The sequence below is a fragment of the Poecilia reticulata genome, linkage group LG11 (genome assembly GCF_000633615.1).
Source record: "Poecilia reticulata strain Guanapo linkage group LG11, Guppy_female_1.0+MT, whole genome shotgun sequence".
Lineage (NCBI taxonomy): Eukaryota > Metazoa > Chordata > Actinopteri > Cyprinodontiformes > Poeciliidae > Poecilia > Poecilia reticulata.
The window spans coordinates 21,794,549-21,813,290 of NC_024341.1; the positions used below are offsets into that span (position 1 = coordinate 21,794,549).

General features: G+C 38.1%; 1 protein-coding gene across 1 annotated transcript; it reads left to right on the forward strand.

The window, feature by feature from the left end:
• The first annotated feature begins 388 nt into the window (after positions 1–388).
• mrpl48 (mitochondrial ribosomal protein L48) lies at positions 389–5,067 on the forward strand. Its single transcript, XM_017307437.1, has 8 exons — positions 389–583; positions 832–884; positions 1,001–1,032; positions 1,111–1,196; positions 1,704–1,873; positions 3,168–3,270; positions 3,360–3,449; positions 4,895–5,067. Exons 1-8 carry the CDS (start codon positions 563–565, stop codon positions 4,970–4,972), a joined length of 633 nt encoding a protein of 210 aa, XP_017162926.1. The 5' UTR covers positions 389–562; the 3' UTR covers positions 4,973–5,067.
• Positions 5,068–18,742: the final 13,675 nt, after the last annotated feature.

Below are 18,742 nucleotides of genomic sequence, written 5' to 3' on the forward strand. Positions count from 1 at the left end.
AATGAGCACATATGTTTTATTTAGGACATTATTAAATGTTTCTTATTAGGATCTGACTGTACAGTGGTCAGAAGCAGCCCAGTTCCTGACTACTAGTGGATTGAATGTGTTTAATGGCTGATAAATTAGCCATTAAAGACAGTAGTTCACTTAAAAAGAGGAAGTCATTTAGATCTGTTACAAATTAATGTTAAATAAGGGGTTGCTTTGTATTCATTTTGATTGACTAACAGCTAATGAAACCTCAAAAATGTAAATACAGAAATATTAGTTTGCAGTCATCAGGGAGACTGTTGAGTTGATGGACAGGATTCAATAATACTTATATTTTTATTATTATTATACGTATGAATGGCTGGAGGAGCGATACAACACCGGAACGCTTGTAGTTGTCACTGTATTGGACGGACCGAAAATACGACGTTCCGACTTCCTGTGTGTTTCCGTTTTCAGCAAGTGTAAAAATGCGTGTTTAAAAGCATTTTTAGTGTTTTTGCTAGTTTAGCTGAGGTTGTTAGTTTTACTGTGACTCGCGGCGTGTTTTCAACACAGTGCAGACACAATGAACCACATATTCCGTAAGGTAAGGCTAATTGGGAGCTTTTTGTGCTAGCTGTTAGCTTTTAACTAGAGGTCATAATGGAGCGGAGCTCTGCTGTTTAATACCAAAAACTATTTTTATGGCACATATGTTGCTCTTTTATGTTATGAATACACGTGTGAGACGTTTTTGTAATGTTGTAAAATGTAATTTATATGTTGAAGTATATCGCCAACATTTCTAAGGTTGATATAAGGTGAGTGAAATGCCTCGTTTTTCATCCTTCCCAGTTGCAAGTGACTTTCCCACAGCAGGCATCTATTCTGAATCAGTCGTTATGCAGGTACGTCTTTGCATTGCCTTTTAATATTGTCATTTGATTTAATGGCTGACTCCCTCTGGTGGTTGAAAGCTTTAACAGCAGTCACTATGTTTTTGATGTTCCTGTAATCTTTGCAGAGCCACACCGTCCATTCAGCATCCGGTGTGGTGTGAGTACAAAACCTTAGAGGTGTTGCTTCTCCATACTGTTTATGTCAACATGTTTTTGAGTTTTTGTTTCGTTTCAGGTACTGCAGCTATGAATGAAAGACAGTACAGAGACATGCCAACACACGGGATTGGACGGTGGAGGCATTTGTTACTCAAACAGGCAGTAAGTCTCCAAAATGTGATACAAAGTTAATCATATTAAAATACAATCACACACAGTGTTTTATCATTTATCAGGTAAGATTTGAGGCTTTATCTCTGAGATCTGAGTGAGGTTTTAGCTTTCTTTGTGGCCACATAGTCCACAGCCATTAGGTAGATCTTACAGTTGAGGAGGAATGTTTTCCCTCCTCGACACTCATCAATATTTTTCAACTTTTGTCAAATGTCCTCATCAAAATCATCAAATATGTCGATCAATGATTTCACTACTAATCAAAGGCTACTCTAATCTGGTGGGTTTGTAGCATTTATTTCAAGGAACTCAGTGTTTCAGCATCTTTTAGGTTTTTATGCCAAATCATTCTTTTTCCAAATCTCCCTGAAGTGTAGAAGCTGCCTAACAATTATGCACATCTCGATTGGTTGTTGATCGTCTTAGTCCACACCATGTTTCATTACGGAACACCTGATATACTTTACTTCATGAAGGCTTTTTTTTGTTGTTCAGCCCAAGAAGAAGAAAGACAGAAACCAGCAAAAAGAGCTTGTTTCAGCGACTGATACGGCGTACGGGACTCTGAACGTGACGGTGTCCGGTTACGACATGACCGTGGTGGAGCATTACTCCCAGTACATCCACAACTTCTGCAACCGGCTCAACATTAAAGTGGCAGACAGGTGATGATCAGCAGGAGAACGCCGCAGTGTAGCTACAGTCTCGGGATATTCATTACGGATATGAAAGCCATCTCAAAAACATAAGTTTGAATTAATCGTGTATTTCTTTAGATATCTTTGCAAGTAATTTGCCACCTGTCTTCCTTATTAAACCCCTTCAAAAGTACCTCATTGCAAGTTGTGCAAAATTAATTGACCTCTGCCCTTTCCCAGTTTTTGTGCCAATGTATGACAGTAAATGTAGCTTTTTGTCCCTCTCCATATAAATCTTCCACTACAAATTGACATCAAGTTAGTGAGGTAGAAGTAAAAAATACTGCCACCTGCAGGTTGTTGTTAGTATCACATGAATCCAATGTTTTTGACCATTTTTGCAGAAAATTTATATGGAGTCCTCCAGGGGACATGGGATTTTTTTTTCCTTTTGCGTTCCCTAGCAAAAGGTTTTGGCATGAAGTTCATGGGGCATAACTGGATACTGTAAGCCTTTCTTATGGTGGCTGTCATACTTTCTGCTTTAATACAAGGAGGTTATGTAAGGGTTTTCCTTGAATGTTAATATCTCCTTGTGAAATATATGAAGTTTTATATCTATTTCTTTAGTCAATCCACCATAAACCTATAATATAAACATAAACTTTCCGTAAGTAGGAAAGAAAAAAAAATACATCCAAAGAATTTGGACTATTTCTGATTTATTATCACAGGGTAATCATTCATCTGACAGTTTTAACTGTGTCTCTGTTATGCTGGTAATCTGAATGGTTTAAAAGGTTTGGTTTAGTTTAACATTCATGGAAAAACCTTGCATAACCTTGTGTTAAAACAGAAAGTACGGTGGCCCCTGTAACAAAGGCTTACAGTATTCAATTATGCTGCATGAACTGATCAGTACATTATTGTGAGAGAACGCAGAAGAAGAAAAAATTCATGTTCCATGTTCCCTGGAGGGCTCAGTAAATCAACTCACAATTATTCATTAGCGTGAAAAAATTGCATGGATCTGTTGATTTAGCATGAATTTCTGCAAAAAACTGACAGTAAGTGGATAACTCTGCAATTTGAGTCCCAAATGAGGTAATTTAAGGAGAGCTACATGTTGCTAAAACAGTGGTAAACAGATGTCCATCTAAAGTTTATGTCTAAACCAAATAAATTGGCTGAATGTGGAGTACAGATATAGAATTGACTGCCTTATGAATTAAACTGTTAAATAAGTTGCTGTGTATGTTTTAAATAGTGAATCAAACGTAAACAAAAGCAGTAATATTTCTCTTATGCCTTCGACTCACAGCTATGCTTTGCCAACCAAGAGCACAGAAGTGTTGCTAATGCAAGAACAGGGCAACAAAACGTACGTGGACGCCGTCCTGAAGACCCACCAGCGCGTCATCCAGGTCTTTCTAAAAGTCTCCTAAGCTGCGGGTTTGATTAGATTCTGGAGAACGTTGTGGAAGCTGACGGAACGTGTTGTTTCTGTGTTTAGTTGAGTAGTTTGAACGCCTCGCTGTGTCCCGTCTTCATGGACGTTATTCTGAAGAACCAACCAGAAGGAGTTCAGCTCTCGGTGCAGGAGGTGAGTCAGATCTGATCCTGGATATTGCAGCGTGTTGGGATTCATTTGTTGTCTTATAGTTTTGGACTTTTGTAAAGAGCATTTATTGTGACATAGTACTTCGTAAGTAAATCAAACTGTTTTTCCTAAAAATAAACACACCAAATAATTAAAAGCCCAAAATCAAGACCACATGTGTGCAAGAATGAGTACAGATAAACCTCTGACAAGATCCATACAGCCCCGTTTAAATCCAACCAGTAATGACTGATAGCGCTAAGACCATCTCCCTAGGTCTGATTAGTTGTTTCTGACTGGTAGTATTTCTGTAGATTTATGTAGTTTCATACCATTCTGTCACAACATAGTGACAGTTTTTCTGTAAAAGTTGCATACTGCAGTTTTAATAAGAACTACCATATTTTCCACACTATAAGGCGCACCGGTTTATAAGGCACATAGAATAGACTGCAGAAGAGGCTGGAGTTACGTTATGCTTCCACTAGATGGAGTTGCACTAAAGTGAATGTCAACAAAACAGTCCGACTCCGGTCGGCGAGGAGAGCCTTCCGCGACTGGGCCTGGGCGTGGCCGGACGATGGTCACCCTTCGCGCACAGCATGTTCGTGGAGAACGTGGTGCTAAATAACCCGCAGACGACCTGATTATCAGGTCGGCAGGTAGATAGGTCAGTCAAACTTTATTAACAAACCAGCGTTCTGACAACTATCCCAGCATGCACCGCGCACTTCTTCTTCTACAGGCGAAAAGGAAGTCTACAGGCGGCTGCTTACCGTAGTTGCTAGACCTGTCGTGGCTCATATATAACAGGTGCACCGGATTATAAGGCGCACTGTCGGCTTTTGAGGAAATTGAAGGTTTTTAGGTGCGCCTTATAGTGCGGAAAATACGGTACTCCTAATCTCAGTTCAGCCAGATTAAAATGAATTAATTCATTTTTCATAATTCACCACCTAGTCATTCACAGTAAAGTTTGTGTTCATTTATCATGGTTTCTCATGAGGTAAAAGAAAAAGAATGACTTAATTTCCAAAATCGCTGCACTAATCCACATTTTATTGCTTTAATAGTTTGACTGAACAGCAGTCTAATATATTATGTTTGTAACTTCAGTCATCCCTGAAGATGAAATAAAAAATATCTTAATATAGTTAGTCCAAAGCACACTTTGCTCCCAATACTTATTTTAAGTTAATTGGCACATGAAGGGAGCGTTTACTACTATTGTAATAATTTAGTGACCCTTAAAATGTTTACTGCAGTTCTCTTAGTGAATTTTGAAGATTTTCTCTTCAGTTACCTGCTTTACCATCCTGCTCACTTGTGCTAGATTTAAACACAAAGCAAAAACAAATCACATGTGGTTAAATGCAGTAAAAAAAAAAAAATCACCATCTAAATGTATCGGCAATATTCTACTTTTAACCCTTCTCTTTCCATTGCAGCACACAGAGGCAGATTATCAAGCACGCTTTAAGGCTCGTCCAGAGCTGGAGGGGCTCGTCGCTCAGATCAACCAGTAGGATGTTCTCAAGGTTCCTCTGAAACTTTACTTCCACAAAATGAGCAAAACCTGTTTGTTTAAAATGGATTTATTCCCTTCTGTCCTACTGATTGCTATTTTTCTTGTTTTCTAAAACCTGTTTGAAATAAATAATAATAATAATAATAAACATGTTTTCCTCATCCTCTTTCAAAAAGAACTTTCCTTCAATTTGCCTTTTTTGTTTTATGGGATTTATGTGTTAATATAGGACAAAGCATTTGGTTTATATGTGGGGCATTGTGGGATTGCTGGATTAAATTGCATATACTGCATTAATAATTATTCTTTGTTGCCAATCTATTATTAGTTTATTTATTAGGGCTTTTGTTTGTGCAGGTAAGTAATTTTTTGTCAGTTATTCCTTCACCTCGAGGAACGTTTGTCGAGGTGAAGATTATGTACATTTGTATGTTTCTTCATTAAATAACTGCTATAATACTAATACGGCTAAAATGGTTAATAACTCCTGGATGGAAATTGCAACTTTGTTGTTGGCAGGGGAGGCTGCAGAAAAGTGCAGCGCTGTTTTCATGACCATTTAAGGAAATGGTCAACATGCATCCTATATTGACCATTTGCAACATAGGATGCAACTATCTTGTGACAATCTATACCTTCCTCAGCTGGAAATTCTCTACCAGGCCATCCATCGGCTTTTCCTTCTGCAAGATAGGGAATCTCATACATCCCTATTTCTGGTGACATTCCAAGGCATTCACAGACCAGATGGGTTGAATGAGTTCTGGATCAAAATAATCAAAATCATGCCATTTGTGATTTTCTGTTCTTGATAAAACTGATAAATATTTTATGTGTAAAAAAATTTAGTCACTCCACAATAGAAGTTCTTCAAATAAAAGTGTAACTTTGAGCTTAATTAAATAAAATATATATTTTTTAAAAACTATACAAAAGTACCTGTGAATATGGCAGCTGTCGCTCACCTTGAGTCTCTGTTGCGTAAAATTACATGGGTAAAGTCAGCTTTATTTAATAGCACCTTTCACATAAACAGTGCTTTAAAAATATGAATAAAACTTATAAAAAATAAAAACAGAATACATGTTCCAAATAAAACTAGTTAAAAACAGTTTAGATAAATGAGTCTTTAAAAGCCCCTTAGGAGAACAACAGTCAAAAGATCACAAAGATGGATGCAAAGCACTCCGCTTTGTAAGGGCCGCCGCTTTGAAATGTCTGTCCCCTATGAGGAATCATCCAGTCTTTTATTATTTTATTGTTTATTTTTTTAATCCATCTAGTCTTTAACTGGAAGATCTCAGATTATGACGGAGCTGCATGGTTTACAAAACAGTTGAGAAAGTCATCACTCATCGTTAGAGGTTTTCTACAATGTGGAGTTTATAGTTTCAATCAAGACCTTAAAGTTTCTCTTTGTTTAAAGAAATAAGATCATAGGGATATTCCATTCTCTTACATTATTGCTAAATCATTACATATGACAAAAAACATCCAAACACAGTGTGTAACAACTCAGTTCACTGCATAATAAAAGTAAACAAGAGGAAAACTATTATCTTTGGAGAACATGATGCCTGTATCATTTACTTTTTTTTCTATTACTTTAGTTTCTGCACAGCATAGTTCTTCCACTTCAGTCTTTAGAGTTTAATATGTGGATTATGACTTGGTCACTTCAGTAACTCGATGTGTTTGTTTTATTGTGGGAAACCTTCCGTCCTATGACCTCTGTTCTTCTTGGATTGCTCCCCTACGGATATTCTTCAATCTCCTCTAATAGAGGCTTCAGACTCTGACGATTTTAAGGAAATCGTCTTTTCCACTTCTCCCAGATGAAGTGACAATCTTCAAAATCTCTGTCATCTGCTCAGGTTTGGTTGCTATGTCACTGATAGCATCGTGTGTCTTCTGCACGATCAAGCCAATGTTCAGCAGCTTGTCCAGGATATGTTTGGTGTCTTTCACTCTTTCGATCAGAGCTGAACAAAATGCTGATCTGTTGCGAAAATGATAGAATAAAGCAATTAAAAATCTTAGGCACAAGTTAAACAAAGCAACTTTCAAAATCCTTAGGAGTGTAATTGTTATGGAATGTATCACTGTAAAATATTTAAAAAATGTTATCGGTGTCTAATCAGCACCCTCAATAGTTGATTCCGTAAGAGTAGAAACATACTGTTTTCTTGTCTTGTGTGTTATCAATGTTACCACTTCAAATTGTCAACCAGAATAACGAGAAAAATAATGAATAAAGAGAAACATGATTCCAATTGATATGACACCCCCATTTCCCAATTCACATGCGGGTGGAGACAAGATGGCTCCACCCGCATGTGAAAGTAGAGCAAATGTCTGACATACTAACACAGTCATATGGTGAAGCTAGTGAAGCTCCTGGCCTTACTTGGTGAGACATGTTTGCTTTATCAGCCAACAGTAAGGCAAAGAAGATTGGCAAAAATATTTCAAGCGAGTCATACAACGGGTCCATGAAGCTATTTGCGGAAAACCTCAGAGAAATTTACAAAGGATCTGAGGAGCTTTGAAAAAAAGTAAATGTTACAGAACATAAATGTTTTTCATATGAGCCCATAAGGGAACTTTGAATGGGGGAATTATTTTTGTTTTCAATAATCCTTTGTCTGCATGGCAGTTTTTTGTTCACTGGTAGTTGTTGGAATTAATTAGTTTGTTAAATAACAAAGTTTAATCATGGTGTTTTTTGTTTTGATTTTATTGCATAAATATTGTCAGCAGTCCAACTGTACTAATCTGTCCAATTCAGACATTGTTTACCTTCACAATATGTGGAACATGCAGCAAATATAATCCAAGGCACTACACCCAGAGTATTCAGGCCTAGCGGTGCTGTGCCATAATTATTAGGTTTTCTTGTTTCTCAAAATTAGCATTACTGGAGGATATTTATCATCTATTTTAATATTTTTTAAAGCTTTTCTGTCATGACATCTATGCCTTATTGACATAGTTGTCTTAGGCAAATTTTGCACATGCAAAAAATATTTGGGGAACATGTAATAGTATATATCTAAACAATGTTTTGATCACATATATCAGGCTGTGTATGAATATTACCATCTGCCTGAAAAGTTACTGCTTTACAGAGAAATTACCAAGTTGTTGCCACATTTATTGTCAGGTAGCACCAAGTCAATTGTGCGAATGCTTACAGCCTTCACATAATAAGAAAAAATAACAGTTGATTTTCTTCATACCTGACAATGGTCTTTTGACATGCAGACATTGAACAGAAGCAAGCATAGGAAATGTTTCCTGCATCTTTTTGCTCTTCAGCAGCTCCAGCATTCCTTTGGCTGCTTGGGCTCCTCTCTGGATGACATGATCCAAAAGCTCTTGCACCTTTTCACTAGGAACTCGACAAGCTTTAATCTTCTCATAGCCCTGATCCGAAGTTAGATCCCGGGAATGTGCGTGCTGTAGAACAAAATCTGCCTCCGCGCTGAGAATCTTTATCAGCTTTGCTTTCTGGTTTTTAAGCAGCTGCACTACAGATGCAGCTTCAGCTTCTTCAGCCATGGCTGAACAATCCAGAGGGTAAACAACAGAAGACATGCAACAAGATAGAATAATTAACAGGAAAACGTCATTTTTACAACTTTTTTATGGAGTGTAGTGAAAATGTTAAGTTGTCTTAAACAGGAGTGGAAATTAAAACTATGCTGATGGTATAAAATGAGACAAACTGGCAAAGTTACTGGTTTTTAAATGTTTTCTTACCTTGTGCGTTATCATTGTTAATTCTATAGTCACCTAAAATAAAGGGCAGATAAAAACTAAATTCATAAATAATGAAACCACTGAGTGTTAAAAAAAATGCAGATGCTACATGTCAGAGTTGGATCTTGGTTTAATGTGTTTCAGTAACTCAATTCAAATTCAGTACACACAGCTTTCTTTTAAGTATTTATTTCAATCAATTTTGATTAACATGACTTAGAGCTAATTGAAACCTAAAATTTAAGTTCCAAAAATGTATTATTAAATTATACACGTTAAACATTTATCATAAAAACATGCTATAGCTTACACAATTATTGGGATTATCTTACCATTTGTGTGTCATGAATCTATTTAATTTGGAATTACTGTAATGAGCCATGAGTAGGATATATTTTACCAAGATGCCTTTTTATATTAATGAAGAAAAAACACTGACCTCTTCGAATTTTGCGTTTCCAGATTGTGACTCCATCATTGTTTTTGTTTTCTGCTGTTAATGTTAGGTTGAAGTCGCTGTCTGCATTTCTGATGCACACTTCAAAGTATGTTCCAGTGTCGTATGCAAGGCACAATGTCTGTGGAGAAAGTACTTTGTCATTTTGAAGTGCAGCTTCTGATGTTTTTTTTCTGATTCCACAAAGACTTTTCTCAGGCAATGATTTCAAGCACATATGCCCCTCTATCAGTTGGCTAATTTCAGTGGAAGTCTCTCACAGCTTCTCCTTTGCTCATCAAATTACTGTTTTCAGGAATATAAGCAAAGAATATGCATTTGATCACTTTCTATAACAAGTTGTAACTTAAATTGACCACACAATGATTGTAAAACACATTTGAATGACTTCCAAAAATTTTTTGGCCATGACTGTCAAGGCATTAAGAAGTTTGAATAATGATGTTATATGCTCATCATTAAATTAAAACCTCAATTCCAATTTGTTTGTGCTGAATGACAGAAAATGTCTTACTTCAGGCTCAATTTCAGCATTGTCTGCATCTGTTGTCAAGTTGAAAGAATCCAGAGTTTCCAAGGACTCTTGTTTGCCTGGTTTTGAGATCATTTTTGAACTATGACCAGACTCCTCTTCACAAACTTTCTGTCAAAATAAAATGAAATAAAATCAAGCTTTGTGGTTGAGTTCCCATTTTGAAAACTCCGAGCAAACTACTGTATACATAATATCTGAAATAATTAGTTTAGGAAAACCTTTTTCAAACAATGTGGGACGAGGTAAAGATGAAGGGTAAGGTACTCCTTTATAGTCTTGAATATTAAAACATCTGCGCGAACTTTCACTGATATTCCCAGCTTTCTCAGGAAAATTGGGGCTTTGGGTGAAAATGTTGGCTGAAGTAACTTCACGTAGGAAGATGTCACGTCAGACACCTTTTCTATAGAATCTCCACAAGCATCTACATGCAAAACTGCAAACATGTCTGGACTTGTTGATTCAGTACCTAAAAGAAACCAAATAACACCAAAAACAATCATAAACAATATACATCAGGTAGGAAATGTTAGTCATTATTTGCTCATAAATACAAATGAACTTTCTTAATGTGTGTGGCGTACCTGTAAAATAAAATTGGACATACTCCTCCTTCCTGATGTATCAAGATTGATTTGATATGTACAAGCTTCTTACTGGAACTGTATAACTTACCAATCCAGTGGGGTAAAAACACCTCCTCCATTGTTCCAGCTAAGATGGAGATGTCCAGCACAGGTCCAGCAGGCAGGTAATCCATGAGGGTAATTCTTTCATAGTGTTCCTCCCAAGAGCCAAAATGGTACCTGAAGGAGATGGGCTCCTTGCAAACCCAGCGCAAGGTGGATACACTGCATTCAAAGCAACCACTGCCTGACTGCAAGCTAGGAGATGAAAAGAAAAATAAAATGAAAACGTTTAGTTGTACATCCTTGTTGCAGAAAGGATGCCACACTTATTCAAGGATTTCTTTTTGTTTAAATTAATTGAGAGATATTTGATCATTAATTGTGAATAAAACCTAACAGAAAATAATTAGTGATTGCATTAATATGTGTTCTTTAACAGTCCTGGATTCCATTAAATCACCCTTGTAAACTTGTAATCACCTGTATGTTTGCATCTCACTCACTCTGTGGACTTCAGGGTCAAGTTTAATCCAGTCACATGTGTCCTGATTCAAAAGGCAATATAGTTTTTTAGTATTTCTTTTTCAAGACAGCAAACAAAACAAACAAAAAAAACAACTTACCATTTCATGAGCTTCAGACTTTAATTTCCCTGACTGCTCTATAATAGAACACAATTTTCAGTGTGAACATTATTTGAATGGAAAACATTTTGTATCATCAGAGTACAAGAAAGACAAAAAAATCTTTTGATCTACTGATATAAATATGTAAACCTTTATATACCTTGTATATTTATAAATAATATGCTGAATTTACTTCAGTCACGTGAAAAATTAACATATACTTTTGGACTTGTGGGTCTCCATCCATCCTTTCATTATCTTCTGCTTAACCCTCTATGCCCTGACTTTTTATTTTTTGGGGGAAAAAATATTTTCTTGCATTCTTTGGGAGCTTGGTGGCCCTTAATTACATATCAGTCATAAAATGGACCCTGACACCTCCCAGAACCGGATTTGGTTTTGTTGCCTCAGGGCAACATTGTGCTACAAGGGGCCTAAAACGCTAAGTTTTCTACAGTGATTATGAGAAATGAAATACAAATCAAACAAAAACTATATTCACAAAAAACAGTTTTTTGACAAAAATAAATCAGACATGGTTCAAACTCACCAAATATAAAATAAACAACTAACTTTCATTAATGAACGGTACATTTAAGCAAATTACTAAAACAGGCATTTGTGTGTTTGGCGGCGTTACTCAGGATGTTGAAATCAGTCTTTTTCCCTATTATATGTTAAACATCAGGAAGGAATTGCTTGCTGATGGGAAAAAGAGTGCATATCACATTTTTGGCACTTGATTATTGGCTTACCTGGGACTCACCATCTTTTCATCTGATTATCTATGGGTTGTAGCGACCAGATTCACATCAGTGACTGGACTTATGGATGCAGGTTCTTTTTTTAAGAGTTTGTAGTTCAGATTTTTTTTTTTGGTAGAATTTGAGCCAAGCAAAGGATAACATTTCCACCAGCTTCCATATCTGGTAGATTTGGTGGTTGCACAGTTGCACAGTTTTTTGTGTGGTGGTTGCACACAAAGACAACCTGTATAGGTTGTCTTTGCCTGCCTTGGAATAGGGCCATTAGTTCATTGATGACCAGCTTATCACTCTTTGGGACTGAAGTCAGTTTTGAGGATTAACAAACAATGAAATAATGGTTGTATACTGGATCCTCATGTTTTCATTGGAATGACCCCAACTTATGCACCTTTTGTCCATGAAATGACCTTACATCCATCTCCTGTTGCTGTTAGTCAATAATAAAGTAAAAAAATTGACTGTGATAATTATTTTGTAATCAATTGAATATCATCACATTAGAATAATATTGTCTGAGCAGAAGGGCCCTAACTGTGCAATGTTGCTCTGAGGCAACAAACAAAAAAACACAGTTTTAACATATAAATTATTAAAAAAATTGTCTAGAAATGATTTACAAAGATTCTTTACATACTCATAGATATGAAAATATTTTTAGTTAGAGTGACCCAAATTTAAACATGAAGAAAAGAGATGTATAACTTACAAGTAGGAGGCAAGGTGTAGCATGCGCCTCTGCTTCGTAGAAAGGACTGCTCCTCTTCTAAGTAAAAGGTCACATGAACCTCAATACCTCTTTTATTTGGACAAAGGTATGTCTAAAGGTATTTTAAATCATCAACCCCCAAAAATAAAATAAAGGAGCAACATGAGGTACAGATATATGGTTTGTTGCCTGAGGGCAACGCCATGCCATAGAGGGTTTTAATGGTTTGGGTCATGCGGACAGCAGGCTAGGTAGAGAAGCCTCTCTCACCATCCACTTGGAGCATCACTTCAGTGGGCATCCAAAAATGTTCCCAGATCAGCTGAGAAGCGTAGTCCCTCCAACTTCTCTTCGGTCTATCTTTGGATCTCCCCTTGGCGGGAAGGATCCTAACCAGATGTCTGATCCACCTCAACTGATTGCTCTCTATTCCAAGCCCCTCCTGGATGACTGAACTTCTCACCCTATCAATAAGGGAAAGCCCAAACACACTGCAAATGAAATAAATTTTGGTTGCTTGTATACACTGTCTTGTTCGTTTGGTCGGTACTCAGAGCTCATCTAAATCCCTGGATTACCTACGAGGCTAAATGAGTGTGAGCCACCTGTAATTATAACACAATCTTCAGTTCCCCCTTTTAAATTAGGGGGACCACCATCTTGGTCTGTCAATTCAGGGGGACTTCCCCTGATGTTTGTGATTTTTCAGAAGTCTATCAACCAACAGAACCCAACACCATCCAGAGCCTTAAGGTAGTCTTGAAAAATTTCGCCCACCACTGCTTCTCTCTCCTAAGACGCTGGACAGCAGATCATAATCTCCTGAAAGCTGTATGGAAGTTATTCTCCATTTCCTCATTGAACTTCTCCCTCACATGAGTTTATGACTCAGTAACCACCTAAGCTGCATTTTGCTGGGACTACCAGTAAACACTGGTTGCTTCAGGAGTCAAACAAGTAAAAAGAACCCATATAGGACTATATATTCACCAGGGGGTTTTAGGGATGCTGCCATCAAAGACACTTGCCAACTTATGGCTACAGCTCAAATCTGATGACTCCACAATGAAGGCATGAAAGATGGCCTGCTTGGATTCAGTCTACCCCAGGATGTGTTCAAAGTTGTAATGGAGGTAGGAGTTGATGCTCCTTCTGACAGGAGACTCCTCAAAGTTGATCATCAAATGACAGCTCAAAGTGTTTGGTCTCAAGAGTATGTATGGGCACCCATATGTTTGAATATTGTTTTTTTTTCTTTTTACAATCCATGACAAGCACAGATGTTGAATAACAAAGCATCATTCAAATGTTGTGCAGAACAAAGGAGTCCCCAGCAAGGGCACTCCCAGGACCCACTCCAAGGACTCTAAAAAGGACTGGTAATCTCAATTACCATTTGGCCTGTAGGCTATTCACTAGGGTGAACACCAGTGAACAATCAACAAGATGGAGGGCAAACAGTATGTCCCCTCTTGCTCAGTGCCTCTCAGCAAGCAAACTCCACAGTGGATAAGTGTTGAACTGCTCTCGAGGAGAGTGGAGCTGGTGACTTTATCTAGCTGGAACTTCACAATCTTGGACACCAACTCAGACTCCGAATCCACCAGAGAGGTGGCATTCCACCTCTCATCTGTTACCTTTCTTGGCAAGGATCAGACCACCAAGGTATTTGCTTTCGGCTTGGCCCTTTCCACAAACCACTCATTTGTCTCCTCCCATAAGTGGTGAGCCCACATTTTTTCTTCAAGTTATGCCTGGATGGGCTCCACGGGTGAAAGCCTGGCCACCATGGGCTCAACAGAATGCCTCAAGCCTGAACCAAAGAGGGGGCTTGTTGATGAGCATCCAGACAAGGGAACCCTGTGCCTGTAATGAACTGATCCCCATCATGAAAGATCTTTTGGGTTGTTTTTCTGATTCCTCACCTAGGTCCTATTCGCCTTGGGTAAACCTACCAGGGGTTTTACAGGTATCTTATAAGTGTATTATGGTGTCATGACATCATAATATAAAGAAATAAACCCTACAGTATTTTATGTGAACAGTAGTTTTCTTACCCTCAGTGACCAGGAATTTTTTCCGAATGCTGAAGGCTACTGGACCTTTGATGGTAAATCCAATGTAGAAGGAGACATGACCTGATCTACAGAGACAATCCCTTCGGTTTGCGTCTACCTCAATTTCGGTGTCTCTGAATCTTGCATAAACTCTGTAGTTTCGCACCACTCCTTCAACTTTGAGAAGGCGTTCTTCAACTATGGAATCTCTGAAGATACTCTCATTCTTCCAGTTTGTGTTTGATTCTTGCAGTGCATCTTTGGTCCACAAGATCTCAATAACCCGTCGGTGAACAAATCTGTTCACAGTTTTGCCTGGCCCAAGAAAAAATATAGGTCGAAGGTATCTTGATCGAAACATCGTCTTGTATTCTCGCTCATAAGCATGACTTGCATCTTTGATTAATTGATTGAGATCGGAGACTGGTTTGTCTTCATCGTCTGTAGGCCAAAACAGAAGTAGAGAGAGAAGGTGATATTCTGGTTGTGTGACAGAGGACGGTGGCTTTCTTAGTTTTAAATCATTTTTGTAATCGGAACTGGATGCAGCCCTGTTTTTGTTTGAAAGCATGATCTTCGCAAGTATAAAGTTGACAAAAGCATCAGTAGGGAAATTGTTTCTTTGACAAATTTCCTCCCACCACTTAACGATGTGTTCAATGTCTGAGGTACATGTTCGATCTAGACATGAGAGGACCCCAGCAGAGGTGATGGCCAGTTTCTGTTTCAGTTTTTGGAAGGTCTGTTGGAGTCTGTCATTGTCTTTGGGGATTGAGCTTCCAACATATTTTTGGAAGCAATCTGCAGCTGTCTTTGAAACATAAGATTTGTCATTTTTCATGACAGACTGTGAATAAGTGAGGAAGGTGTCTAAGAACACAAATTTTTTCTCAACTTTATCCCTGAGATTCTTTATTAGATCTCGAAACCTAAAGAGTTTGTTGTCTCCAAGTGATTCCAGGACTGAGCCCATCGGCACATTCTTTGTAAGCACGTCCTTCCAAGTCTCATTTTGGATGACAAGCCTATCAAACAGAATGTTACAGACCTGCAGGAAACTAAACTGCCCTCTGATGTTTAAACTCCACTGGACTTTAGATTTTTCATTTTCTGTCAAACTCTTCATATGTTCCTCTTCAGCAAGTTCTTCTTCATGCTCAAAAGCTTCATTTGCTTTCTGGGCCAACTGTAATAGTTGTCGTGGTTTGAGTGAAAGCTTTTTGTTCCTTAGATGGTTTTTGTGAAGTTGGCCCAATGTGTCAGCAATAAAGGATTTTTTGGGGTCTCGTTTTATTGCCTTTTTTGCCCAAATTTCAGCTTCCTTGTAGTCTTCAAGTTCTCCATAACAAAGCCTGGCAAGTGCCTGGGGGAACAAAGAGTTCTTATCAAACTTCTTTGATGTTGATGCAACCTTGAGAACTGATGCACTCTGGTTTTTATCTTCTATCTCGTTAATGTGTAAAATCAGAGTAGAAAATTTCTCCAGATCCGAATCTTCCATCGACCCATCCTTTTTATGCTCTCGTTTTGTCAGCAAGTCCTTGATGAAGCCAAGCAAACATGGAGAAACCTCCTTTAGACCAAATTGGGTCAAGAAGTTTCTCGCCGTGTCACTTCTGGGTACTCCTGCAATAGCCAGTAGTTCAGTGCAATGCTTTGCAATCGTTGGATGAGCCATCCGGATTCTGTTCTCATACTTTTTGTCATGTTGAAAAGAGATAATGAGATGACTGAAAGGCTGCATTCGGGTCACCAGTGAGATGTCGCCCTCCAGGGAGTTGTCATGTCTGAGGAAGTCTAAGCAGTCAGACTCTAGTAGATAGGCGCCTGGTACATAGGCATTCAGCAAGGACAGGAAGGACAAAAGTTGTGTCTTCAAGGGTTTATTTTTCCTTCCAACCGTGTTAAGGACAGCACATGCTTCTTGGATATAATCCCGTGAGAAATTACTGTGTAGTATGTTGAAACCATGGAACTGGGAGGCTTTGGCTCCATATTTTCGGCTGAGCTCTTCCTTCTTGGTATCCAGTTCTTCCTTTTCAGTGTCTGAGAGGGTTCTTTTGAGGATGACGTAGCTGGTACCACGATCCTTTACTCCTTCTTTTTCTCTGTAGTGTTCAGTTTTGAGGACGGCGTGGTCACTTCTCACACAGATGAATAAAATTACCACAGGAATATCAACATCTATCTGCTGTTCTTCGATCTCTGCCATGATGCTGTCCTGAAGATGCTCCAAAATGAACTCTTCATTTATCAAGAGCAGCACAGTGTTGAGATCATCTTTGCTGCCTCCAGTAAAAAGGTGAACAACTTCCTTTGCAATCTTTGTGCGCTCTAGAGGGGAACCCATTAAGGCAGCACATCTGAGGGTTTTTCTCATGTCCCATAATACTTGCATGGCCAGTGTGGTTCCCCCACATCCTTGCTGGTGAAGCAGTTTAACTGTTGGTGTTCCGATGTAGTTTCTCCGTTTGTGAATCTGCTGCACAAGTCTTTTATACCCATCTCTTTTGATTAATGAAGATCCCGTGCCATTTGACTCAGCCAGATCACTGATGTGAAAGTTTAACCATTCAGCTGGTGCTCCTCTGAGAAACTTCTTTTCTGCTTGTTCAGCAGTTTCTTGGTCTATGGTCTCTTCTTCAAACTGATTTGCGTAAATTACATCCAAAAGAGTAAAGTAATCTTCTATGTCCTCCACAGATAGTTTTGTGCCCATAGATGTGGACAGGGCTGGTCTTCTTGCCATTTTAGTGCCTATTTTTTAGCCTGCAAATGTAAGATAAAACATATAAGGAACATTTAATTTGTAGTTAACAAGCAAATACAGAACCGCTGAAACATCTAGCTGAATTAGCTATGTTGAAACCTAAATGCAATAAACATTATACTGCACTAGCAAATAATATAGTCTAGTCATAACTATATTAACAATTCCACATACAGAAATAACTGGAGAGAGTTAGATCAGATTTCTGCTCTCTGATGTTACTGTGCAATTGCTTGCTGACACATAAATCATCCATCTAAGCACCTGAGTGATAGACAACTTGCTGAAATTGAAACTGACCATCAGAACGGGAAAGAAATGTGACTCCAAGCTTTTCCATATACCTCAATCAAGAATTTTGACCAGCTGTCAGCAGCAAACAAAGAATACTTCTCAATTTCTAAAAGTAAATTAATTGTATTATCTTCTAAAACTTAAAAACTGGCTGGAGATTTGGTTGGGTTTTTTCAAATGCATCTTTGCGCTCATGTTGCCTTCAAAGGCAATATGAGCCAGAAGGGATTGTTAGCATGTTATGACATGCTAACAATGTATTAAACAGTTCTAACGGCTGACAAAAGGGCGGGGTACACAGGACGCAGATACAGGAAGTGCTGAAATTCCTACTGTATTAAATCGAGGTAAGAATAATAGAAAATTGGCCACCAGTGCAGGAGGTGGGGCTCGGCTGACTCTGTGGGCAGGCAATGCCGCTGGGCTTGGTTCTGGTCCAGGGAAAAATGAGCAATATTTTTTAAGTTGATAAATTTTTCTAGCACGGAATCAGTGCAGTTATTTAAGAACTGGTATTAATGTTTTGTCCAGCACTGTGACCCATTTTCACAGTGCTGGACAAAACATTAGTGACACCAGTTTGAATGAGCTGCTGTTTGGTATTTTGTAGAGACCTGTAAAGACATTGTTGCAGTAATGTCTACCTTAGTTAATATAAATACATGTGCCTGTTTTTTTTTTGTTTTTTTTTTGCTTTGATGTTTGGACAGAAACTATATTTTAATATGATTGCATTCTAATTTTGTAATAGACTATATGTATGATTTTATAATTTTTTTATAATTTAGTAACAGACAGCAGCGTCTTGCTTGTTCTGTAATAGTCAAACTCAGTCTAGATGACGACCTTTGTCCAACCTTGAATATTTGGAAGCAAAATCAACAACTAGCCTTTCCTCATAAATTTTATTCCCTAAAAGGTGTCATGCACCCTTTGTTGGTTGTTGGTCGTAAAAAGTTAATCTTTAGCCCTGTTAGAGACAAAAACTGAGTTGTCAGGAATTATTTTATCCTGCAGACAATTCTTCCATTCTCCAGTAAAAACTTGTATTCATCTGGAATAGTGAAAGAGCAAAACATACTTCCACACCATAGGAAAATAACAGAAATTTTACAGTAAAACGGTGCCCAAATAGTTGTTTTAATGTTGTCTTTTTAAAAAATAC

Excerpts from the sequence above, each read along its gene's own strand:
- mrpl48 (XM_017307437.1), top strand. The coding sequence starts at position 563 with ATGAACCACATATTCCGTAAG. Across the intron at positions 584-831 it reads TGAACCACATATTCCGTAAG|TTGCAAGTGACTTTCCCACA; the intron begins GTAAGGCTAATT and ends CATCCTTCCCAG. Across the intron at positions 3,271-3,359 it reads CCCACCAGCGCGTCATCCAG|TTGAGTAGTTTGAACGCCTC; the intron begins GTCTTTCTAAAA and ends TTCTGTGTTTAG.